The 24,944-nt window shown below is 32.4% G+C and overlaps 3 protein-coding genes across 5 annotated transcripts; all 3 read right to left on the bottom strand.

The window, feature by feature from the left end:
• Nucleotides 1–405: 405 nt before the first annotated feature.
• LOC115443512 (mucin-5AC-like) lies at nucleotides 406–6,753 on the bottom strand. The gene is made up of 3 exons (XM_037441506.1): nucleotides 6,745–6,753; nucleotides 5,393–6,207; nucleotides 406–5,121 (listed from the first exon to the last, which is right to left on the bottom strand). The coding sequence occupies exons 1-3, from the start codon at nucleotides 6,751–6,753 to the stop codon at nucleotides 4,101–4,103; spliced, it is 1,845 nt and encodes a 614-aa protein (XP_037297403.1). The 3' UTR covers nucleotides 406–4,100.
• On the bottom strand, nucleotides 5,117–15,358 carry LOC115448967 (sodium- and chloride-dependent glycine transporter 1). The gene is made up of 13 exons (XM_030176608.2): nucleotides 14,986–15,358; nucleotides 14,314–14,473; nucleotides 13,601–13,888; nucleotides 13,155–13,308; nucleotides 11,129–11,261; nucleotides 10,856–10,990; nucleotides 10,656–10,759; nucleotides 10,324–10,561; nucleotides 10,121–10,249; nucleotides 8,496–8,705; nucleotides 7,965–8,138; nucleotides 6,745–6,924; nucleotides 5,117–6,207 (listed from the first exon to the last, which is right to left on the bottom strand). Exons 1-12 carry the CDS (start codon nucleotides 15,058–15,060, stop codon nucleotides 6,781–6,783), a joined length of 1,944 nt encoding a protein of 647 aa, XP_030032468.1. The 5' UTR covers nucleotides 15,061–15,358; the 3' UTR covers nucleotides 5,117–6,207; nucleotides 6,745–6,780.
• A 1,364-nt stretch (nucleotides 15,359–16,722) lies between these two features.
• On the bottom strand, nucleotides 16,723–23,074 carry LOC115448968 (transaldolase). 3 transcript variants are annotated; one of them, XM_037441464.1, is made up of 8 exons: nucleotides 22,980–23,074; nucleotides 22,492–22,605; nucleotides 21,593–21,716; nucleotides 21,027–21,134; nucleotides 20,790–20,921; nucleotides 18,764–18,889; nucleotides 17,830–18,055; nucleotides 16,723–17,566 (listed from the first exon to the last, which is right to left on the bottom strand). In XM_037441464.1, exons 2-8 carry the CDS (start codon nucleotides 22,586–22,588, stop codon nucleotides 17,381–17,383), a joined length of 999 nt encoding a protein of 332 aa, XP_037297361.1. In that variant the 5' UTR covers nucleotides 22,589–22,605; nucleotides 22,980–23,074; the 3' UTR covers nucleotides 16,723–17,380. The 3 variants fall into 3 exon arrangements, with proteins under 3 accessions (XP_037297361.1, XP_037297360.1, XP_030032469.1); XM_037441463.1 differs by having other exon boundaries at nucleotides 22,927–23,068; XM_030176609.2 differs by lacking the exon at nucleotides 22,980–23,074 and adding an exon at nucleotides 22,688–22,706.
• Between the last annotated feature and the right edge of the window lie 1,870 nt (nucleotides 23,075–24,944).

Below are 24,944 nucleotides of genomic sequence, written 5' to 3'. Positions count from 1 at the left end.
TAAAAGCCTTTGCGTAGTTAAGAATTTCATTTAGGTCTTTTTTTGTAATGATAATTCAAAATGAACGCGTAACAATAGCTATGTGGACCATATTGTCACCAATGAATAAGTACGTAACTAATAGAAAATGTTATTGTATTGAATGTAGAGCATTAAATAGGTAAATAGTCGATATGTAATATTGCAAATACATTTTTAAAAATAATTAATAAATGTATCACGCAACGTCTATGTAAATAAAACAACCAGTAACCACATTCGAACATATGTATTTTATTAATAGCACAACAACACTAAAACTAAAAACCATTGCAATTATCACATCTTTACCGTTTCTATTACCGTTCTCTCCCGACAACTTTCATGTGTTATTTTAAATAATATATCAAAGATATGCTGTCATCCTTTCTAAAATATCACCCAAAAATACAGCCTTCTATAACACTCTAGAACATGTCACACTTCATCAGTTTCGTGTTAAGCTAATATTTACAATAAACATCTATGTAACATCGATTTGATCAATAATCCTCTAAAATACATCAAGTTTAACAACAATAATCAATTAGGCTTATTCAATTGTCTCATAGAAACATATTGTGTACGTATCTCATAGATAGTTTTATTAATTAATGTCATATCGGCATGGCACGGAAGAGCGCATAGTAGAGTACTCGTCTGAGAGAGTACCGCGGCTCGTGAGAATTTAGTATTGATCGCCGGTGCGGTGGCGGGCTGTTGGTGTGTCGAGCGAGCGCGCCACATAGCGCTTCTCGTCACGACTCACGACTGCATAAGTACAACACACAGCGATACAGCGCCAAGCGCGGAACGTGTTGATATCATAACCGATGTTTCTATCGAGAGAACGTCGTGCGTCTACGCACCTACGTACACACGCGACGCACCACGCGTGACTACTATACCAGTATTAACCTGAACATTTTATCACTTACGTAACCATTAACTTTTGGGAACTAAACGGGTAGGTACCTATTCAAAAACCAATAGGTGGACTACATTCACAATAATCATATAAACGTGTAAGATTGTTTATAAAATCATCACTACAGGATAAAAACATGATAGTTATCAAAATAAAATTATCTAAAAAATTATAACAACTTAAATACCATGAATATCTTAAACTCTATAAATCTACATTTCGAGTAAAATATCTAAACGACAAGTCTAATTTTCTAACTTCATACCTACAATGTTATTAAAAGGTACCTACATACATTATTTATAAGCAATTGTTGAAATTGATTAATTGAATTATAATTTTTGATAGTGCAATGTATTATTAATATTTTTTAAAGCTCCTACAGACAATTTTTGTGTCAAATTCGACCTAATAGTGTTTAATTTATTATTCGCTTTCTTACTTTTAAGTACAGATAATTATGAGAGACTACCCGCGAAATTACAAGTCAAATTTAGTCAATTTTTCTAAGCTCTCTAAGTTTCCCTACTTAACGAAACAACTCTACATAACATATGTGATAGAAACGTCTTGGAGTAACGAGCAAATTTTTATGAATCAAGAATATTTCTTATTTGTTTTACATAAAACTCTTGTTGATATTATACTGAATCCACTTTTGAGATATACAAACAATAAACATTTGACTTAGATAAAGTATTCACATTTGCAAGTTTGCTGATGTTACATGCTTTGTTAAAATGGTTCTCCAAATTTCACTTGCATCCAAAATTATAAGGCATTACTTGCAAAATCAAATTAATAACATTTTTTTTAACTTAAATTCTAATATAAAGTTAGGTTTCTCGTTAATTGGTAATAAAGAAAATAAAGAGGTGACGGCTTAATGAAATTAAGATTTGTGCAAAATAGACGGACTGTATTACTATACTGGACGTACCTAACTAATAATAGATATACATATTTATTGTGCATGGCAAAAATATTGCTAAGTGCAAAGCCCGGGACTTCGAGAATGTGATAAAGTTTTGGCCATAAGGTCACTGAATCACATAAAGGTATATTAATTTAACACAAAAGTTCTCATACGGATGGAATTCAATTTGTCCTAATCTATACAGTAGGGCCACTTCCTTATAACTCATATGTATAAAAGTATAATAAGTTCTCAACTCGTTTAAACGATGGAAGCCGATGTCGTTAACTAAACATCTACTCTCTTATCTATGAACGTTATTACTATTTTAACCAGTAACTGATTTGTCACTTTCACCTTTACCTCAAATAATATGAGAATTAGAGTGGCACAAAGCTAGTTTAAGTCGGCTATCAAAATTATTTTGATTAAGGTCCGTAGGTCATAATCTTCAGTTAAAAAAACTATAACTACATCTTCCCTCCTTTCTCTTACTCACCTTTAAGCCTAAACAGAAAAGTGATGAACGAGATCGGGATTAATTATCCGCAAAAATGTAGCCGTGTGAACCCTGGATGCTAATTTTTGCAAATGTTGTCAGGTTTGATCGTAAATGTTTTTAAATTCAAAGAACATAAGCTACTTATTATTAAAAGTATAATGTAAACATTAGTTAATCAAAATAATGTGGAAATAATTTACTTGGAAAGCAGTGTGAAACTACTTTAATTTTTGTGCGCACTGTATTAAAAAAAATACTATAATTGTGTAACATAAAAAATATTGATAGGAATATTTATTTACCATAGTAAATATTTTTTCTAATATATAGTTAAAAAAACGGTAATATATATATTATAATAGATACTGTATAAAGCTGATGTGATATATAGGTTGTGCTTTCAATGTATGCATACATAATCACATTATGTAAAATTATTAGTTTAAATTTTTAACATGTGTTTTCAAATAATCACCAAAAAATAATATATTATTATTAAGTATTGTACGTGTTTAGATACCTAATGAATCACTTTCTAATAAAAACCGATAAACTATAGTATAATGTAAAGAGCAAAGTTAAATAAGGAAATGTGATTCCATTATATTGTTAATGATATGCAATATCTAATTTACATGATTATTTATTAAAAACTTTACATGCTACCACACAGATATTCCAATTTTCAATTGAAAATTTTAGTTTTATTTATTTTTTAATTTTATGGATGTTTGAAAACAAACCGAATGTTAATAATTTCAAAATATAACGATATCTGACAACGTTTTTATGATGTCATAAATACCAAATCGTTTTAAACTTTGAAATTTAATTTAATTGCAATTTTAAGTGTTACTCTAAATTAGATTCTTATTATTTTTGATTTTTACATAAACACTAACAATAGAGTACGTGATCTTGTGGTACTCAAACCGTATCTTTATTAAATATGTTTAATATTATTTATTTAGCTACCCTGCGTTTTCTCTCGACATCGACTGTGTAGTAAACGAATGGAAATATCTAATAAATGAAAGTATTTAACAATGTTAGTTTTTTAAATCAAATAATCACAAAAATTGACGCTGTATGAGATGATGAAATTATTCATCTCTAAATTGTATCGAAAATATAATAATTATATTGTCTATGAAAAATATTGAATTATCTTAGCACCACTAACCTACATCAATTGCAACATCAAGTAATTTAAAATTTCTTGTAATATTGCCAATATCATTACACTACTCATAAAGTAACATGTTTTTATTTGGTTTAGTTTAAAATACTTGAAATTAATATAATTTTTGGGAAGTAACTTTGTATTTCAATTCCTTTTAAATATGAGCAACTTTCGCGACATAACGAACAACCATTACTAGAAATGTAAAAATCCCGAATATATCTTCAACTAAATATCACCTAACGTAATTTTCATTCAATTCACCGAACTTTTGAGCTATTTTTAGGTATTTACACTATATTATATTATTATACTAAATGTTTATTAACGTTACGAAATGACTAGTATGTGATCGAAAAGAGTAAAGTGCATCATAACAATTTTGCAACATATGGACTGATTAAATAAATACTCTTTAATATTTTACTTAAAACACTCACAAATATTAATTGAGATCAATAATATAAGTATTTAACTAAAGTTGACACAACTATCACTTCGGATTGAGCCGTGAAATTCATTAACTAATTCAAATCATTCGTTACTTCAAATGTTAAGCTTTAAGACCCTTACTATCTTTGTTAACTTCGTTAGTTTTGGGTCCATTTTTTTTGTTCGAGGCAGAGGATTTGGCAACTGGAGTAGTAGTAACAGGTTTTGCTGCGCTTGTAGATGACGTACTTGAAGTGTTTACCGTTTTAGTAATAGATGGTTTTACAGAGATGGATGTGAGATTTGAACCATTTGCAGTAGTTGTTAGTACATTTTGAGTTGGCACCAAAGTTACATCACCGGTAGTTGTTTTAACTGAAGCTCCACTTGTTTTGCTGGAAGCAATACTTGGAATAACCACGGCAGTATCTGCTGGCTTTATAGTGGAACTCGTTAATACCTTATTATAACCTGCTGAAGGTATAACTGACGATTGTGTTGAACTTGTTGTTTGTGGTTTACTGCTTATCGTTGTGAAACTTGATGTGGGAATTGCGGCACTCTTTGTATCGGTTGATGTGATTTTTGTAAAAGTAGGTTTTGTCGTTGTTGACATCGTGCCCGTTGTTACTGAACACTGTGGTGAGGCAGCCACTGTTGGTTTAACTGTTGATGTGAAACTTGATGTGGATTTACTTGCTATTGAAGTGGCAGTGATTTTTGTATTCGTAGAATCTAAAATATTATTGGCACTCGTTTTTGGCAACGTTTTATTACTAACGTCATTGGGACCTCGCAGTACTTTCGTAGGTACACTATCAATATCCTTAGAGTATTGTGTTATATTGCTATACCTTAAACTTTCGCTACCTGAAGGTTTTGGTTTTAAAATACTATCTGCTGTATCTTCAACAATTGCATTTTTTTGTCGAGGCAACTGTTTAATTCCACTCAAACTGGCTTTGTCTTTGGAAGGTTTGTCTTTAGAACCACTATCAGTGTGTTGTTTTGGATCTACTGGCAACTTTTTGATATCTGCAACACTTGGACTAACAAGCTGTGGTACTGCGGCAGTACTTGCATTTGCATTTTCATCAATTTTACCTTCTTGTTGTTTCGGAATATCTTTTTTGCAATAATTGCTTTATCTAATTTGGTAATAACGTCTTCCGTTTTAGATTTTCTTGACGTTCCCGTAATATTATCAGTTTCAGTAAAAGTGCTTTCGGTATAGATACAGCATTTGCACTTTTAGTATCCGTATAATGCGATATCGGTGATTGATAACTTTTTATTGAATAATCTTTTTTTAGAGCTTCGCCTATTTTGCTTGATACCTGTGATTCAGATAATTTATCCTCAATCCTGTTGGAACCACTCTTAGAAAATTTGGAGTCTGTTGCAACAGCTAACGGTTTTGTAGAATCTTTTAACAACAAATTATTAACAGCACGGTCTGCGAGTGTGTTTTGGATTTTAGTCTCGCTAGTTGTTTTGGGTATGTTGTATTTACTGTCTTTTCCCGCTGTGACAGTAGTGTTTGCAACAGAAAAACTTTCATTTGCTTTTGTAACACTTGTGCCAGGTATGGCTTGTGTAATACCTGCCACATTCTTAAGTTTCCCAGCATTAGCGATTTCTGTCGTTGATAAAATAGGCACAGCAGTTACTTGAACTGGTTCCATTTGTTTTGTTTTATTATCTGTATGAATTTTGGCTGTTGTAAAAATCAGCGGACTAGGATTAAAACCACCTTGCTTGCATCCGTCGATTTCAACAAGAATTTGATTTTTGGTAGTAGTACTAAATTTGGTGGTATCAATGCTGCTAAACACGTTTGTATTCATATGATTATGTAAAGGTGCGGTTGTGATTGGCTGTGACTTGAATATATTTTCTTTTGTACTCGGAGCAAGTGAAACCTCTGGAAGACCAGATGTTTTAGCATTATTATCGGGAAGTAGTTTATCTTTATCGCTATCTTTGCTTTGTGCGTCAGTCTTCGATTTTAATATAGAAAATTTTGCACTTTGATTAAGTGTTTCTGGTTTTTCTTTCTCCTTCTGTAAAAGCGGTTCAATTACAGCATCATCAGATTCGTGGCTCAGGGTCTGAACTTTTCGTTTAATAGAGTTTCTTTTATTCTTTATAACCGCCGCACAAGGTTTTTTGATTTCGTTTTCAACACCACTTGTAATAGATGTAGAGTCTCCTCCATCTTGTGATGTCTGTAAATTGTAACGCACATCTATATACTTTGATAGTTTTATGTAAATTAAAATAATATGTATCTTAAAAAAAAATGTTTTCATAAAGACACCTAACTTAAAATATGAGGTGTGCAAAAAATAGTGAGGATTAAATTTTTCAGTATCTACAAAAATAAAAGTACCCTCTTTTTATAAAAAGATCTAGCCACGTTTATTTTAGGTATCTCTATTATTAGAGGTTTTATTATTATTCTCGAGGTAATTTTTATTCTGTATTACAATATTTAAATTAAAAGCTAAGTGACGAGGGTTTTGACAAAGCTTAGGTTTCAAACAGCAACTTGGGTTTAATAGACCCTTGTAAATGATAAGGGAATCGCCCCCGAAAACGGAAATAGGTGATAATAACGATGACTCTTGACACGAAGACACTACACTACTACACTACACGACCCGCGGTCCTATATCATTTTTCAACAAAAAGTAACTTATACACAAAGAATTATATAATATAATTTCGTATTTTTTTATGAGTACCAAAGGAGAAAGAACTACCTTCCGCATAGCAATGAGCGGATGAGCATGCGGGGGTCAAGCGCCGCGCTCGCGCAGCACCGGACGTCCGTGCAGGAGCAGGACCGGAGGAGACAGCTCAGTTTCACCTCGCAGCGACGTCAGACATGTTGTGCCAGCCGGACCCCACTCTTCGGTTGGTCTCGCTAACACCCGAGCTTTCTATGAATGAAACGTAACAGCAAACGTTATCTAAATGTTTATTTTAAAATTTTACAATGTGTAAAATGTTTTAAAATCCCGTTAAAGTTGCAGCACTGTATTTTCCATACATGTTTGAGATACTGGAATCACATGTCGTGTTCTGTTACGACAATAAATTACGCTCTACTCTGCTGTAATTTTCGTAATATCAAAAACCTAACGGTGTCACGGAAGTATTGACATAAACTTTCTAATTATTTATTTGATTATTATTTAATATATATTGGATCACTATTCTCACAGTTCTTTAAAGTTTAAATAAACATTATAATTAGTAATCTATTAAAAATATTATAAGTTTTTCGCGTTGAAGTCTTTTCTTTGGGAATATATAACAGAATAGATGAGCACTGAGCAGTCCATGTTGAGGCAAATCAATCCTCTTTTTATTTGTGAAGTTTTATTTTATATGGGCACATCAAATTGACCTCATTGCATCTGATGTTAAGTGAAGTGGGGTCCAATAAAATTTCGACTGACAAAAGATGAATACCCATTGGTAGTCGATACAATTATACCGGCCAGTTGGAACCGCATATACACAGGCTAATTGCGGAACACAGCACCCTTATATGAGCCACTATGGCGGGTTTTAACACCTTGTGTATGGTGGAGTTATCCGGGCGGATATAAAATATATCCTAGCACCAGCAAATTGTTATAATCAGATTTGATGGAGTTTGCAGCCATTCTAACATTCATCTAGACCAAAAATAATGTCATTGTTAATGTAACTCTATAAAAAAGGCGATCGCCTATAAACAATATTTCTATATCGAAGTTATTTGTATATTGTATATCAATTTTCGTTCGCTTCAACAGTGACGAAAACCATCGTGAGGAATTCTACATGAGAATTTCGAAGGTATGGGAAACCTGCCAACCAGCTTTGGCCAGCGTGGTGGCCGGCCTAAGGCCTAAACCCTCTTAATATGCTTTATTATGATTATTTATTTATTTGCTTAATTGAATCTTTCTTATGAGCATATAACACAAACCTCCATAATAGTCAGGTCATCAGGTCCGCTGCAAATCTGGTTGACGGCCATCGCGACTACAACAATGACAGGCAGCACGCCCAGGGTCCACCCCACAGCGTCGGCCCACATGGGGTACACATACAATCCGTACGATGCTGGCTTATACTCGATCCAGTTGAAAACCAGAATAAACTGAAATTATTTATGTCTTTGATAACTTCAAACATTAATAATATAATAATGCAGACAATTCATAGAACTGGTCGATGTTTAACGAAGTAAAATAATATCACAAAGAGCAAAAGTTCTAAGTTCGTTTATTTGTAGGGATAAAGTAGCAAAGCATTAAAAAGATTCCAAAAATCATTATTGAACTGCTTAAAATCTGAAAATATTTTGTAAGCTTTATTTTTGATAAATCGATATCGATATTCCACTAAACCAGTGAAGACGTAGGGATGCGAACAATCTGGCTTGTTATTTGTCTTGTATTGTAAAAAAAAACTTGTTAATATCGATAAAACCCTCAGTATATTAAGGACTACAAACCACCAATGCGGCCGGAGTTATCAGACGCCACATGGCACTCCAAAAGAAAACCCAAAGTTTCGACTGATGCCCAATCATACGCTGAATATCTCGGCAAAATTTCTCGGCACCGTAAATCCATGCTATCAAAATACATTCTCCGATAGCGATGATCAGAACTGACCAGTTCGCTGCATATTTGTCCATGAGTTGCAACCAGTACATTCCGCTCTGCAAAAGGAGACATGAATGCAGTACATAGTATATAGAATAGGTATATATTAAATATTAATCATTGTCATTAAACGATGAACCGCATTTTACATAACAGTTTAGGAAAAATATAAACTTAGTGAGTATATTGCAAGCGTACAAGCAGCTATAATAAAAGTAGGTTTTATTAAATTTTTTTAGTAACATATTTAGTTATATTATTTTTTGTTTCTTGCAGGTTTTAGTTAACCTTAAAGAAGCCATAGCATATTGTAATAACAGCGCGCATATATAAATTCAACGCTCTACAATGTAAGCCCAATCAAATGGAACCATGTCATAACTTCTGATTATTTTTATTTTTATTACAATTCGTATTGCATTATATTCGTAAGATAATGGCTCTGCAGTAGAATTTATATTGTCCTAAAATATTAACAACTGGTTGTTCGCTACTTCGTCCGCGTGAAATCTGGTTGGTTGGGAGTTTAAAAGTTTAGTCACGCACAGATGTGCAGTATCCGGGTGTTAATGAGAACATGTTCTATTGAGACCAAAATACAAATATTTATACAAATGCAAGTACATGAAGTTTTGATTTTTAATTTTCAGTTACTATTCTTAAAATATATGTAAATCAAGCTGGATGTCCTATAGCGCACGGGCTTGGTATCCTCGACGTTTCATCACTGCTTGTAGCCAAAGCTTTGACGTGATCACATCTAGGTTTATATAGAGCAGTTCTCCTTTGCAGTAGTAGCCTAGGCGCCGGTATTAGTTGTAATCTGACAAAACGGTTTAAATCATAGCGTATTACTATATTATCTAGCACGCACTCTGTACGACCATACTACTCATTGAACACGGATCTTTACCGCAGATAGTTAGCACATGTTATGAGGCTTTCTGTTGAAACAAACCATTCTATTTATTTTACAATTATGTTATCTTAATTATGTAAAGTATTCGCACCGTAAGTCTTTGAGGGGCTCAAACGAATACTTCGCAAGACCTTCATGCCAGCTCCTTTATATATTTTTTTATAAAAATATATCAGAATGGATAAATTTAACTCTCTACAAGAATTAGAACTATGTGGAACGTGATTTGTCGAATTTCTCTACGAAGTTCGAAATAAGTACTTTTACATATTTTAACAAAGCCTATTCTTAAAATGTTATAAAGTTTGAAGTGGAACTGAGGTAATTAGAAAGCCTTATAGTAGTTTACAAATAAATTATAGCTTATTAAACTTACTAAAAGCAGAATGTAAAGCAAAAATGTTAAGAAGCTCCTCATAAATAATAAAAGGAATCATCAATACAGCTCTAACTTCTAACTTTTAATTGCTATATTTTCAAGCACGCGTATTCGCAGTCACATTTCCTCCAATGAGTATGTGCCGGTAGTATAAGTAGTATTGTTTTTCTTACGTTAGTTGTGAAGATAAGTCCACCCAGGTAACCAAACACGGCCACGGTCAACACAACCCAAACTTTTTTCTGACGAAAGTTCGGGAATCTATCCAAAATAGCGGTCGTCACAGTTTCCATGAGCGCAAACTAGAACAAATTCCATGACGCTGATACCTTAGTATAAAAATGCAAGGACAAAGTAAAACTTATATCAGTAATACCTGTGAGTCAAGTCCGAGTGTGAGTAACATGACGAAAAACAGAATTGACCAGAGCGGTGAAACAGGCAGTCGCGTGACCACTTCAGGGTAGACAATGAAAGCTAGACCAGCCCCTTGGTCAACCACTCTATCGACTCCGACATTCAGTTCATGGGCTAAGAATCCAATTACAGAGAATATTACTAGCCCAGCAAAGAATGAAGTCGCTATGTTTGATACAGCAACTATAAGCGAGTCACTGGAAAGAGAAGATAATATAAAAATATAAAAGTTTTATACTATTTATTACAATAAATTTTATATTAGATAACATTAAAACTATGATGACTTACATATAACAGTTATTGGAGAACTTGTTGTATGATGAAAGCGTAATGAGACCACCCCAAGCGGGACTTAGAGCAAAAAATATTTGAACCGCTGCATCTCCCCACACCTGTATAATAAAAATGAATGAATGAGTTATTAATGATCATGCATTACTTGTAAATTATAACAGGCCTTTATTTGGAGGATAAAGCACATATTATACCTGAGCATTGGCGAGCTGGCTAAAATCGGGAGTCAAGTAAAACAGTATTCCGTTTGCAGCACCAGGCAATGTTACACCACGAAAAAACAGAATCACCAACACGACGTACGGGAAGAGAGCAGTGAAATAGACCACCTGTAATGAATGGCTAATTTAGGAAAATATTAAACAGTAATGCATATAATAATATCGTAAGCAATTTCACTGTATCAATTTCACTTCATATAGGTACACCATAATATTAAATAAAAAAAATATTTATTTTATTCTGACCTTGCCAGACGACTGAACACCTTTGCAAAGGCAAAGAAAAACAATAAGCCAAGCTGCGAATAGACAGGCAGCCATGCCCCACCGTATTTGCCCAGTATCCTCGATGCCAGATGATAGCCCCAATACTTGATTCCTAAAAATAAAAAGTGAATTACGTATATGGGAAATACTTCTATTAAGAAGTGCAATTAAAATAAATACACGCCAATTCTACCAGATGTACTTATAAACGGGCACCTAGGTTAAAAATTATTATTTTTGCAGATGTCTGCTATAAATAACACCAGTTCTGTATTTCGCAATCTTATTTACTTCCGGTCAAAGTACTATAATTCTAATTTAAATAATTTTAAGTACCTACAAAATATACCTGAAGTGAGTGAAAATAACTCCATCGCTGGTGGTCCCGTGTTAATTTAAAAACCCACTTGTTAGGAGAAGGCTGCGGCAAGGCCTCCGGGCATTGTGTCAAGATATTTTAAACAATTGTGCTATTCATTCAACGAGTTATGAAACACTTGGTATTTCTACTCTATAAAACCACGAAGTCTCGACGACAACTAGGGTTATCTACGTAGCTCAATTATAGTATGGTGAAGTGCCAGTGGAGAGTGCCCATTTTGTTCTTGAGTAGTTCGTTACGCGGCGAAAAACGCAATAAGCGGCAGCTCTACACTAGACTGCATAAATTGTACGAAAATGTAGGAAAATTTTACATCCGAAGTTGCATTAAACATCTCACAGAGTCCCTTAATGTGACAAATTAGAATACAACAAAAAACCAAATTTCAAACAAAAAAAAACAAACCTTTTTATCATAAGAATTTGGCTTTGAAAATCTCATGTTTTAAATGCCAATTTTACCTTGTAATTGTGTTACGGCGATGTTTGCACCAAAATTGCACGTTAACCGTATTTTAAGAAGCAATTTTTTTTAAATTTGGATATTGTTTCATTAAGTTCATTATAAAATGCCACTAAAATTGTTGATTTCGTGCATCTCCTCATAAAATACATATCACTTTAATTTAAAAACCAACACTATTAGATAGGTATATTATTAACTAAGGTACATTTTGAAAGTTTAAAATTTTCAAAAAGACGTAAAATTCATATTTATAGAAATTATTTGTAAATCTATCAATCCGCGCTAGGTCAGCGTAGTGGACTAACCCCTAATCGCTCTCAGTAGTAAAGGAGGCCCGTGCCCAGCAGTGGGAAATATAATGCAGGGCTGATATTATTATTCGTAAATCTTTGCATCTTCCTGCCCGTAACTCATGCGCCGTATCTAATGTATGGAACGAATGCTCAAGGCCATTTACTCGAATGTGTATTGTTCTACTTATGAATATGAAGAGAAGTACTTAATATTGTTAAATTAAAACAGTTGTAAGCAACTATAAACTATTAAATGTTCTTAAAATGTATTTATTTGTTATAACGTCTATACATATTACCAGGACCGATGATCTAGCGGAGATCAATCATTAAGCACGCACCACTGATGCTCGAAGTTACCTATGTATTCATTGTAACCTAAAAAGCGAATAAAAATATCCCAAATTGCTAGTAATTATAGCTTTGTCTATTTCATAAGTTAGCCAACGTAGTGTACTAAATTCCTCACTAATCTCAACGAAAACAGTAGGTAAGACAATATTGTACAGAACAAGTATTGCTGCTTATATTTATTATTATAATGCATAAAATAAATATTAAACTTAATAAGTGTCATGTTTTAAATAATGATATTTTTTGTTCATTTGGAGGCAATAATCTATAACGCTTATTGTGTAAACAAAAGCAGCTACACACAATAGTTTTTCTCTATAAATAACGTCACGACTCGCGATGCTATCGGACATAACGGCTAATCTGCGGCGGTAATGTTCGCCAGACTTGCGGTATTCGGTATCTGCCTAAACAAAAATTTTATAATACAACATAATATAATTCAAAATGCGTGCTTATGAAAAAAAAAGAATTGCAAGTCAGATGAAAAAGCAATATGTCGGAGACTCACGAAAAGTATTCTTCAGCGGGCGGTCGTCTAAGTGCAGTCTCTGCTAGTGCAATAATCTCTTTTATATTAGGATAGCTTTGATTATAACATTCCCGCAGATAGTAAGTTCCATTTTTAGCCCAGCATTCATCCGCTTCTTCATACGAATAGCAATCTGAAAAGTATTCTTACATTGCAGCTATAAGTACCCACAGTTGGTTACTTTTATATAGAACTTTGTATGTAGTATGTAGCATCGAATTTAAAAATGTATAAAATCCATATCTGTTCTGCATTATTGATTCTATGCATGAGTTAGAATAATTATAAGAAAAAGCTTTCGTGATGAACAATCAAATTATGACAGTCAAATACGTACTCTAGCTATTTAAAATTGTATGAATGCAATTTTTTTCAGTGTTATACAGGGCCATACCATAATTTTACTAAGTACTTTCAAAACTTACTTTTGGTGCTCCAGTCTGCGTCACAGTTTTGCCATGGTAATTGATAGAAAATGCTCGCAAAAGACACTACCATGTAATAAATTGTCCAAGCTATAATAAGATTGTAATATAGCATGACGATGCTGGACACTATGACCATGCCGTAACCAAGGCCTCGAAAGAGTGGACAAAACTTGTTATATACGGCGACTGGGCCCAAAGCAGCATATTGGCCGAAAGATAGTTCCATGAACATAAGCGGTAAGCCAGCGATTATGAGCATCACCGTGAACGGAATAAGAAAGGCTCCTGAAAGTAAAAAGTGAGTAGAAAATAAAGTATTATATTGATAGTAAAAATTATTTAAACTTGTATTTCTACAGAGCATGTCCATCTAATAAATACATAGAGCAGAGTAAATATACCCCGGATAACCTTTAGATTATTAGATAAAATTAATGGCTGTTACTGATTACATTTTTTAACTTAAAGCATCGCGTCGTTACCCACTAGTACGTGTTAGATTAATATGAATCCGCTGATGTGTTTTACATTAATCATAATAAACATCTCAAAATATATATAGAAATATTGTGAAAATGAGATTGCAACAAGCACTATGTAGTATCTACTAGGTGTGAAACTAAAAGAACTCTATAGCTTTAACAGATTATAATTCGCATTATTTTCGTTAGGTTTGATTGAAGAATAAACAAAATGAGTTTCATACGAACCCCCTCCATTATTGTAGCACAGGTAAGGAAAGCGCCACACATTTCCCAAGCCGACACTGTAGCCCAATAGCGACAAAAGAAAATCAAATCGGCCCGTCCAGTTACCGCGCTCTGGCGCCGTCTCTTCACTTGTATTCACTTTGGACATTTCTTCCGTGCACTGTTAAAAATAAATTAAATCTGCATATTTATCGTTAAATTAAGCTATGTTAAAAGATTGATATTAAAAACTATCGTTTTTCCTCAGATATTCAATGGAAATATACGATCAATCTTTAATATTAGGGTGCCTTCAAGAGCTTTTAACATATTAACTTAAAATATAAAGCTTTTAAGTTAAAATGTCTCAAATTTGTATTTATAACGTTAATCGATGACCGGTACTGTACAAATAGCGTAAATTGTTAATACGAGTTTGATATAGGTACATTGAATGTAGCCCAATAGCCTGTATGCCGTCGCATACACCCACATTATATCACATGCATACGTTCTAAATATCGCTATGTAAGCGTGACCTATTTTTCAAAGATATAAAAGACTTAGGCACATACGACAATAGAACAAGCTGCCTATTATACTGTTGTGTAGCCACATTTACTATATTACCAAAAATGATAATTATTTTTTCATATTCCTTCCCAAAAGCGTAACTAGGTCGTCAGTACTCACTTCCGAAAAATTTATATCCATTGCAGGAATATTCTTTGTAACTGCAGGAATTTGAGCCTTCGTTGACTTCTCCATTTCATATGAGTGCAGAACCAAAACTATTTAAGCACAAACTGGTGAAGAAACATAATAACGATGGTCACCACAGCACGAATGGCATAGGGACCACCGAACATAGCACAACACATTCCACCCCCTACAATTCTATAATAAAGGTCACTGATGAAACACGGGCTATAAATCTCATGTGATAAAAAGTATAGTCATGTATAGGGCTCACTTTTATGTTAGAAAATAAAGCAAAAAGCAGACGAGTTAAGTGTACATTAAATCGAAAAATACAAAACGCAGGAACGCGCAGATGTCAAGTTTCGCATCGACCGAACTCTGAATGAACATCTAGGTCAATATCAAGCCTCCGCCTCCACCGCACCCCTCACCCTTCTTTACCCCTAATATGAAATTTTCTTAACTTGGCAAATGTCGCAAAACAAGGATTATTTGAGTCTTCATTGCATTGCTATGGTAATAGTACGAAATATGATAGTTACTTTACCTATTGATGGTGTACGTATTGTTATCCATACACTTATTTGAGCGTCAAAAATTTAATTTGACTCAGGTACTCACATTTCTATTGCCCTACAAAGAGTGTATTGATGAGTCCCGTGGATATTGGTACAAAAGTAATACATAAATGCGTACACACGACACATTGTAAATAGGGTGGTTACTATTTTTAATGTTGAAGAATCAATACATTTTAGTTTAAATAAACATATCTCCATTTGACTTCAACTTTTGATATGGGGGCAGCGTTTATATAAGTAGCATACGCATTACCCATAACAAAACTTTAATTTGACGTCAAATCCAAGTCACAAGATTTTTAGGAAAATTATAGGTAGATTCGAGAACTAAAATTTTGAGTATAAACTACTGACGCTAACTTTAATTTCATAGTCACTTCTAAAACTATTTTTCTAAAATATATTACTTAAATGACACCTACAAAACGGCATCGGAATCTTTTATTTAAAAAAAATCGTTTAAAAGCTCAATTTAAAGCTCTTCTAATTAAAAATGACGACTGTTAAAAGGTTTTCAATTCTATAAGCCTTTTACTGAATCGCAATGTTTTATCATAAGAAAATTTTAGAACTACTTTCTTAATATCATAACAAGTGTAAGGTACGGTAAACATCTTGAACTTATAGAGTTATCTATGTCCTTGCACTTATTTATTGTTTCACATAAATTTGATATCAATAAATACAATACTTCGCTAAACATTTAACTATAAAAGAGGTAGTTTTAATATACTTTATACATATGATTATGACGGTAAGATTTAGACCATGGGACTGATGGAGACATCCAAAGAACATCATACATACTACAGAGACATATTTACTGGTACATTTTATTACTAATATACATAGTAAAATCTTACGCACATTCCTTCATTTTTTAATAACATAATCTATTACATTTTAACTGTACGCTTATCTGGTTTCCAAAGAAAATTGAAGATCTCAGAACTCGAATGGATTCAATTTGAACAGTTGGCGGCTAACCGGTCTCCAACGTAGGCATCATTTATAAAGGGTCTGTATGTCTAGAAACAAAAAAAGATAAAATCCATATATTTTTTTTTTAAAAATAACCCCAAACTAAAATACGTAAAACGTCGTCAGGGTAGTCAGTAACTAATTTAAATGAATAAAAACGATCCTCTGCAATATATTCAAAAACATTTATTCCTTCTTACTGAACGATACAAAAGTAACAATTCACAACTAAGTATATTATGGTCCCATAAATTCTTTACATTTCCAAAAATTAAAGCATCAAAAAGAATGCTCTGGTAATAAATCTAAATGCTATTTCAGGAAGCCCATTCAAATATTTTATAAACACATTTTTTCCACAAATATTAAAACTTCCTAAAAGATTCTTACCAATTATAGTATACTAGTATCACTACAAGACAACAAAATAGAATCAGAAAAACAAGATATACAGTTTTGTATAAAATTAGAAGAAATCAACACCACATAAAGGTCGGCGTCCATTACGCAGCAGTACCAGACCCTCACTAACGTCTCCAAATATACAGGGTGTAATTTTAAGATTCCAATAATTTATTTTTGCGAACAGTGCGTAGGTCAATTAAGAACAACATGCAAGTTACGTACGGTGCCCATTTTTATATGCATTCGTTTATATTATTTCGATAATTTTATTATAATCTAGTAATAAAGCAGTATTTTATTATGCTGTTCTCAGTGAATAGGTAGGTTGCTGTTTAGGTCTAGTGCTGCTTACTTAAGTAGACCAAACCATATATCTTAAAAGAATGTAGTAATAAAGTAATGTTGCATCATTAATAAAATCACTTTTTAGCAAGAAGAGTCTTGATTAGAGACTCAAGTTTTCTCGTGTCCGCCGCGAATCTTCTAATGCCATCGGAAAGCTTGTCGGTAGCCATTTGGTCTTCATTGAGATGCCAGCGGAACTGCGCTTCTGTAAGCGATACTTTCTCAATATCGCTTTGCGCCGCTAGTTTAGGGTCGAGAACCTGTGAAATAAAAAAAAAATCCATAAATCCATGGGTCATAAAACGAAGATTATGACAAAAGGATTCAAATTATGTAAGATTAAAATAAAACAATAGTTCGACATACACTACTAGCAAGGTCAAATTAACCGTATCATAAATATTTTATCTATTTACAGATATAGGTCGATTTGTGGGCAAAGGTTAACAAGAAACTACATAAGAAAATAACTAAGATAATAAACAAGACAAAAAGAACTACTAAGAAAATAAAAAAAAATTACCTTCTTTAGAGGAACATCGCTACTGGCCAGTTCTTGCAATAGTTTCGGACTAATAGTGAGCAAATCGCATCCAGACAGCTCGCGGATCTCGCCCGTGTTACGGAAGGACGCGCCCATCACTTGAGTGTTGTAACCAAATTTCTTGTAGTAATTATACACGCGAGTTACGGAAAGCACTCCGGGATCTTCTTTAGCCTCGTAAGTCTTCTTGGTGTGTTCAACATACCTATAAAGTGACCGCAGTATATGTATTTATCTTTGTTTTAGGAAAATTATTCAAATGTAGGAATTGAGAGACAATCGCACACATGGGCCAAACGATTATTAACGATAGTTCTACTTAAGAATGTTATTGAATAAACAGTTGCAAAAATTAAACTGCAACACCCTTGGTGCGCTCGGATTTAAAAATCTTATAGATTCAAAAAAAAACAGTTGTACCGTTTGCAATTTTCAGAATACTTTCTGCAGGTGTACTCACACCTCCAGGAATACTTTCTGCAGTGAGTGGACACATCTATCTATAATAGTATTATAAATCAGGAAGCTAATATCTATCTTTCATGATTAAGCTTGGTTAGACCACTGAACAACTTTTCAAATATTACATGGTGTCTTAACTTCAGATATAATGTTAAAAATGGCCCAATCTCTAAAATGCCTATTTTAAATCAACTTCGTAGGCGAGTTAAATGTTTGGTCAGATTTGTCTGAAAAATCACTCATTCAAAGTGTTAACAAGGTAAATAAGAACCATGAAGGTTACTGTTTAATTTGTTATGGATTTTTTCTACAAATGAATAACGAAATGTCATATTTGCTTATAATTTAATAAACAATACGGTCGAGGCGTTCGTTTTGAGACAACGAATATTGTGTCAAACATATTACTACTACATACATTCCCAATTCTAAAGAAAAAAATACAACTCACCAATCCAAAATGCGTCCAACAAATGGCGAAATGAGGGTAACATTTGCCTCCGCACACGCGATTGCTTGATACAGCGAAAACAGTAGCGTCAGGTTACAATGGATGCCATGCTTCTTCTCCAACTCCCTGTAAAGAAATTATAACAGATATTTCAAAATATTTTGTGAATTTAATTACGTAACTATGCAATTAGATTCAAACTTATATTTATAAAAAATACCTAATAACCACATGGACTTGGTCGCGTACGACGATGCTAGGTTCTGGTTTAGGAAAGTTTTAAATTTTGATATTACACAACTAACACTGCAGTTACTGTTAAATTAACGATTCCGAATCTATTTAACTGATAAATATTACTGAAATTATTTAAAGAAATATATTTGAATAATTTTCAATGTATGCTGGATGCGAAATTTGCCGCGACGGCTGAACACATTGTGCCAAAAAATTCAACACCCATCGCACAATCCATCGTTATGGGATACAAAATGATAGCAGCATTCCCTGTATCAGTCATTTTATCTTTACCAATTTAATAATATTTCTATTTTCGAATTTACTAAAGTTTCTGTAATTTATTCGTCGATTTACAAGATAATATGCAAACATCATGATTTACCAATTGTAAAGCCATTAATGGTCGTACAGATTCAAGTAGAACAAATCTTTTTAATAATTAAAAACAACAAAAAGTTATGACAGTCCAACCGAATAATTAAACCATTACATAAATTAATCATCAAGGTAGAACAAATAAGTATAATTGAGAAACTCTCTATAAGATGCTGTGTAACTGTTCTGAAAAATAATTATGTTTTTGTCAATATTGGGTTAATTATTATGGTTTATTTTATTGTAATTGATTAATATTTTTAATATCAGTCACATTTTTAATGCCACTTAATATAGATTATAAGTTCGAAATTACGCAAAGAATTCATGAACTCCTAGTAAATTCTTGAATCTATATTCTATCAATTTAGGCACTCCACTTCTTTGCCAATATTCTCTATGTAAAAAAAAATTAAAAACAATTTCGCTAATACTATGGTAGTAACATTTACATTTGATGATCTGAGTAAAATATTTGAAAATTACAAAATAAGTATGTTGCTAAGAGGTAATGTGTTGCCAGATAAGATAAAATCTGTCACTCTGTGATATAGCAGAACTTATATGATTTAATTTATTAATAATTATATTTTTAATATTGTCTAGTCATGGCATTCTTTATTAAGGCCTCTAAAGATAGAGAGGATGTCTGGGTGCAATATTTAAGTCACATGTTGATTATTTGCCTGTTGAATCACCAAGAGGAGCTATATGTGACAATACCAGTTTGGTGTTTTACATCTATTAAAATTAATTAATCAACATGTGATGTGAATGTCATACCCAGCAAAGCTTTCTACTGGTAAGTTCTTTAATTTGTATAACGGTTAGTTCCTTGTAGCTCTATCTTAATGACTAATGTTAGTAGCAGTATTGTATAGGTACATGCACTTTGTGTTCATGTTCAAAGAACATTGTAAACAGTGTAATTAATCAATATCATAGGACTTAAAATCTAATATTTTAAGGTGAAGAGCAATTTAATATTAGGCAATGCTGTTAACTTTATCATAAAAAGAGAGTTATGTCTTATATATTTCAATATACTTTATACCATTACTGGTCTTATTGGACAATAAATTTGGCTTTAGACACTATGCTGAAAATCTATAAAACATTTATTATAACAATTCTAATGAAGCATTTCACATTTGGAGCCCATACTTTATTAAAAATATTGAGCCCTTGGAAAAGGTGCAACATTTTCAAAAAGGTACCTAGCCTTTTAGAATATTTTCCATATTTGGAATATAAAAAAAAGGTCTCAAAAGTGATAAAAATGTGTTCAACTACTCAAATAACTCAACTCTCAACCACAACATAACTGTGACAGGATCAGGAAAATCAATTGACCAAACAGCCTGGCTGAGAACAAAATAATAATAATAATGAATACATTGTATAAACTTACCTCGCTGCTTGAATTCCTTCCCAGGTAGATGCCAATTTAATCAAAATTCTCTCCTTCTTAATTCCATATTCAGCAAACATGTTAATTAACTTAATAGCCTTTGCTATGCTTGCATCTTTATCAAATGATAATCTGTGGAAATTGAATAATCAGGAATTAGAAAACAATGGTTATAACTTATTTAACATAATTTAACCACAGTGCTGCCTTCTGTAAATTTCAAAAATAAATTCTTACCTTGCGTCAACTTCTACTGAAACTCTTCCAGGGATGATTTTAAGTATTTCCAATCCAAACAACACACTCAACATGTCCAGAGTTTCAGCAACTTGTTCCTCAATAGTACTACAATGAGATATGGAAAAAAATATTTTGTACTCTTATTACTTATGTAATTTCATGTGCAGTCATTAAATATGCTGTAGATTGTGTCTCACCTGTTAACTAATAATGTGCTAAATGCATATACAATTTTAACCTCATTTATCTAGTGATATATCTGAACAGTATAGTAAGGAGATTCCAAGTTTGAGTCCCAGATTAGGCAACACTATGTGGGTTATTCTTATACAATTTGCTTAAGAAATCTCCTACACAAAGTTTACATCAGGTAAGAGTCTGCTCAAAGAAAACAAATTTAATGAATTCTGCAACTTGCATAAAGTGTGATGCACACATATTGGTGATTGATAAGAACAGTGATGCAATTAATTTGACCCATTTAATTTGTGATTCAAGATAGCCTATGAAGTAATAAGTTATAGCAATGTTACATATTTTTATTTACTTATCAAGATTATTACCTGCCAAGTTCTTTAGCATATTTGATGGCCTTATCCAGTATATGTTGGTATTGTTCCATACCAGCAGCCGATAATATAAGGCTAGGGTTGGTTGTTGCATCAGTTGGTTTATATTCCTTCATAGCTGAAGTACAAATATGATACATATATTACAATATGCTTTGTTATGATTGATCTGTGTCAGTGCATTAATAGATCTATCAAGTCTGTTGAAAGTTGGATTGACATTGACATTCTATCAAACAGATAATCAATTAAAATAAAATTAGATACATAAGTCAGTTTTACCCAGAGAATAGCTATAATTTTATATTTTGCTTTTGTTATAACAACCTTCTAAGAAATGAGTCTTATGATGATATAAAAAAAGATCATGTGAAAATGTACTATTTAAATAATAGAATGAGAACAAAATCAGATATCAGTAATTTTGAAATTATATATAACCTTATTGGTCTTGTTACAGTAAACTGAGCAATGCTTCTAATTATAAGTATTTATAGAATACTCATATAATAAAAACATGTTAAAATGAATCTCTATAATATGTATGTTATACTTGTCATACTACAAAACTGAAAAAATTGACAATTTTAAATATAGTTGTAAATTAAAGGGTGATTATTAGATCAGTATTAATTACATATTGTGCTGCAACTAGAATATACATAAAACAATATTGAGGGGTGACCTACACACTTCTTTTTTTAATAAGTATCAAACTAAGTGCTTAAATAATTTATTGGTGGTAGTAATCTGAAGTACAACTTAATCTAGAACATTGGTTGTGTTAAAACTTTGTTATTGATTGGTATTTTTCCATTTTAATGAGTTACATGATAGAAGGTCGACGCTATTGCCTAAATAGTGCTTAAATTTAAATGGAAATGTTAATTAACCTTCAAAATCGCCGGTGTCTGCCACAACGACTGAATGTTGCTTTAGTTGATCCAAGGCACTCATTTTTGAACGTTTCGCTTGCGGTTCACCACTCATACTGACGACAACTCAACCTGCAATAATTAATAAGTAACAGATAATTACTGGAGCGTGAATACAATTGAATTTAATCTACTATTTGAAAAGACATTTGACCGTGCACGCGACGTAATGAATGACAAGTTAAAACTTCAAGGTGACCTCCGTAAATATCATGGAATCACCGATTTACTGATAACCTAACCTTACCATTTTTGTTATGATACAAGTTAGAACCGTGCTTTCATTCTAATAACAGTTAATGGTTACACGAGATGGAAAAATATAAAAGATATTTTCCATAGTTTATAAAATATAATTAAATGCTAAAAACATATACAAAAAATTATGCAAACCTTAATTGAATTTACTATCAACTAAAAACTTGTTTTATACTTTTGTAACATACCTATATAAAGTATACCCTAATACCTATTATTTTTTTATGCAATATGCCAACATTCAACAAAGGTTATAATGGTGTTATCAACTCCGAAAAATATTTACCTCTGACGCTAAGTCAAAATGCAATAGTGCTAACGCTAGCGTAGTACGTAAGAAATAGGCTATTCTTAAGCTTACTAACAAAATTTTAACTCCTTTTTGTTCTAAGACTCCTATGAACTTTTAATTCTGCCAAATTTTCTTGAAAAACCTCTAAAAATAGTTTTGTTCTTGTCCTGATTTGTTCAAACATATATTTAGGCCTACCTAAATATATGTTTGAAAAAATTAGGAGTCGTTTATTATTTTTCCTAAAATATAATCAAAACTGTATGTGAAGCTAAAGTAAAGGTGGGAACATTTGATTTTTTATTCAATTCTTCATTCTTAGTGACGGGGAGTTGTACTAAATTTTATTGAATTGATAGGTCTACAAATAAATATGATAGCACAAAAAAAAGCCTAAAAATTTTACGCTCCTAAAAAAACACACCCATTTGTTCTTCCCCAAATTTTAGGGGGAAAACTTCTTAGTTAGGAACCCTTGTTAAGAACGAAGTGACCGTTTTTTTTTTTTTATTTATTTATTTATTACGGCTCTGGAGACAAGTCCATTGAGCCCGTCTTCCATAAAATACAATTTCTTAGAATTATTCATGTTACAAGTTTTCTAATTTCAAACTAAAAATTACAATTCTTTAATCGTAGATCGCACATACTGGAACATTGGTCGATAAAATATCTTCTCCTTCAATAATTCTGGTACTGATTTAGGAAAATTGGATTCTGTTTCCATTAATTTATTAATTAAGGCGATACCTCAAGGTCCATTTTCATACATTTTGTTTCGGCTTTAATCTGGGTAACTAAACAAGTATTGGCAAGTAAAGAATTTAAATTCACGTCTAGTTAGTGATTAGTTCTCGCAGTTGAAGAAAACGTAAAATAATTAATAATCATGGATATTTCGGCCTTTAAAATTTAATATGACGAAATTTTAAACGCAGAAATATCCATGATTATTAATTATTTTTACATTTTTCTTTGAACTGCGAGAACTAATCACTAACTAGACGTGAATTTAAATTCTTTACTTGCCAATACTTGTTTAGTTACCCAGATTAAAGGCGAAACAAAATGTATGAAAATGGACCTTGAGGTATCGCCTTAAGATATTTCTTTGTTGATTAAAGAAATATTCGGGTATAGGCAAGCAGTATTATCTTTTATATAAGGATTGATTTGCTGCCTCCTGTTTTTAAATCTTGATGTTGCGATATATTAGCGAGAGGAGTTTCTTGTCGCTCTATTGGACATTTTTTATAATAATCTTTTGTTTTTTTTTGCATTTTAAACATGTGTATTATGCAAATACAAGTAAAGTTAGAGTATTGAATTGTGTTTAAGAAAAAACCTGTGTTATGAATAAATTTACCAAGCAGACTATTTATTTACGATATGTTCAATCTTTATTTCCTTGGTCATAATTTATCCTTTTAAATGGTGGGATGGTGGTCCTAACTCTGGTCCTAACCACCACCCCGAAGCGAAGATTAAAAATTTGATCATTTCTCTCAACATTAAATAAATAAGCACTTCAGTAAATTACAAATATTTCTTTACTACGCGATGATGTTTGCAGCTTCGCCTGCGTGGAAAGCCTTTCCCATTATAACAATTCCTTTTAATGTAGCGATCTATAGCACCATTTGTATGACACGAGGCCTACGGCGCATCTAGTTAAAAATCAAATACAAAATTTAAATATTTCCAACGGGAGGAAATAATTGGAATAAAAGCAACATCCAAATATTTCTATAAACATTCGCATATTTTATAGTATCACAAGTTATCTAATCAACATTAAAAAACTCGTAATCAAAAAGGAGGAACAGTCCATTTCAAAACATGTCAAAAAAAAAATAAAGTA

Source organism: Manduca sexta, chromosome 22, assembly GCF_014839805.1.
Source record: "Manduca sexta isolate Smith_Timp_Sample1 chromosome 22, JHU_Msex_v1.0, whole genome shotgun sequence".
NCBI lineage: Eukaryota > Metazoa > Arthropoda > Insecta > Lepidoptera > Sphingidae > Manduca > Manduca sexta.
The sequence above is the reverse complement of the archived record's forward strand: the minus strand, read 5'-3'. Positions and strand labels throughout refer to the sequence as shown.

Excerpts from the sequence above, each read along its gene's own strand:
- LOC115443512 (XM_037441506.1), bottom strand. Across the intron at positions 5,122-5,392 it reads TTAAAAGATTCTACAAAACC|CAATTATTGCAAAAAAGATA; the intron begins GTTAGCTGTTGC and ends AATTAGATAAAG.
- LOC115448967 (XM_030176608.2), bottom strand. The coding sequence starts at position 15,060 with ATGGAGAAGTCAACGAAGGCTCAAATTCCTGCAGTTACAAAGAATATT. Across the intron at positions 10,760-10,855 it reads GCCAGCTCGCCAATGCTCAG|GTGTGGGGAGATGCAGCGGT; the intron begins GTATAATATGTG and ends TTTATTATACAG. Across the intron at positions 6,925-7,964 it reads ATGACCTGACTATTATGGAG|AAAGCTCGGGTGTTAGCGAG; the intron begins GTTTGTGTTATA and ends TTTCATTCATAG.
- LOC115448968 (XM_037441464.1), bottom strand. The coding sequence starts at position 22,588 with ATGAGTGGTGAACCGCAAGCGAAACGTTCAAAAATGAGTGCCTTGGAT. Across the intron at positions 21,135-21,592 it reads TATGCTAAAGAACTTGGCAG|TACTATTGAGGAACAAGTTG; the intron begins GTAATAATCTTG and ends ATCTCATTGTAG. Across the intron at positions 17,567-17,829 it reads GCGATGTTCCTCTAAAGAAG|GTTCTCGACCCTAAACTAGC; the intron begins GTAATTTTTTTT and ends TTTATTTCACAG.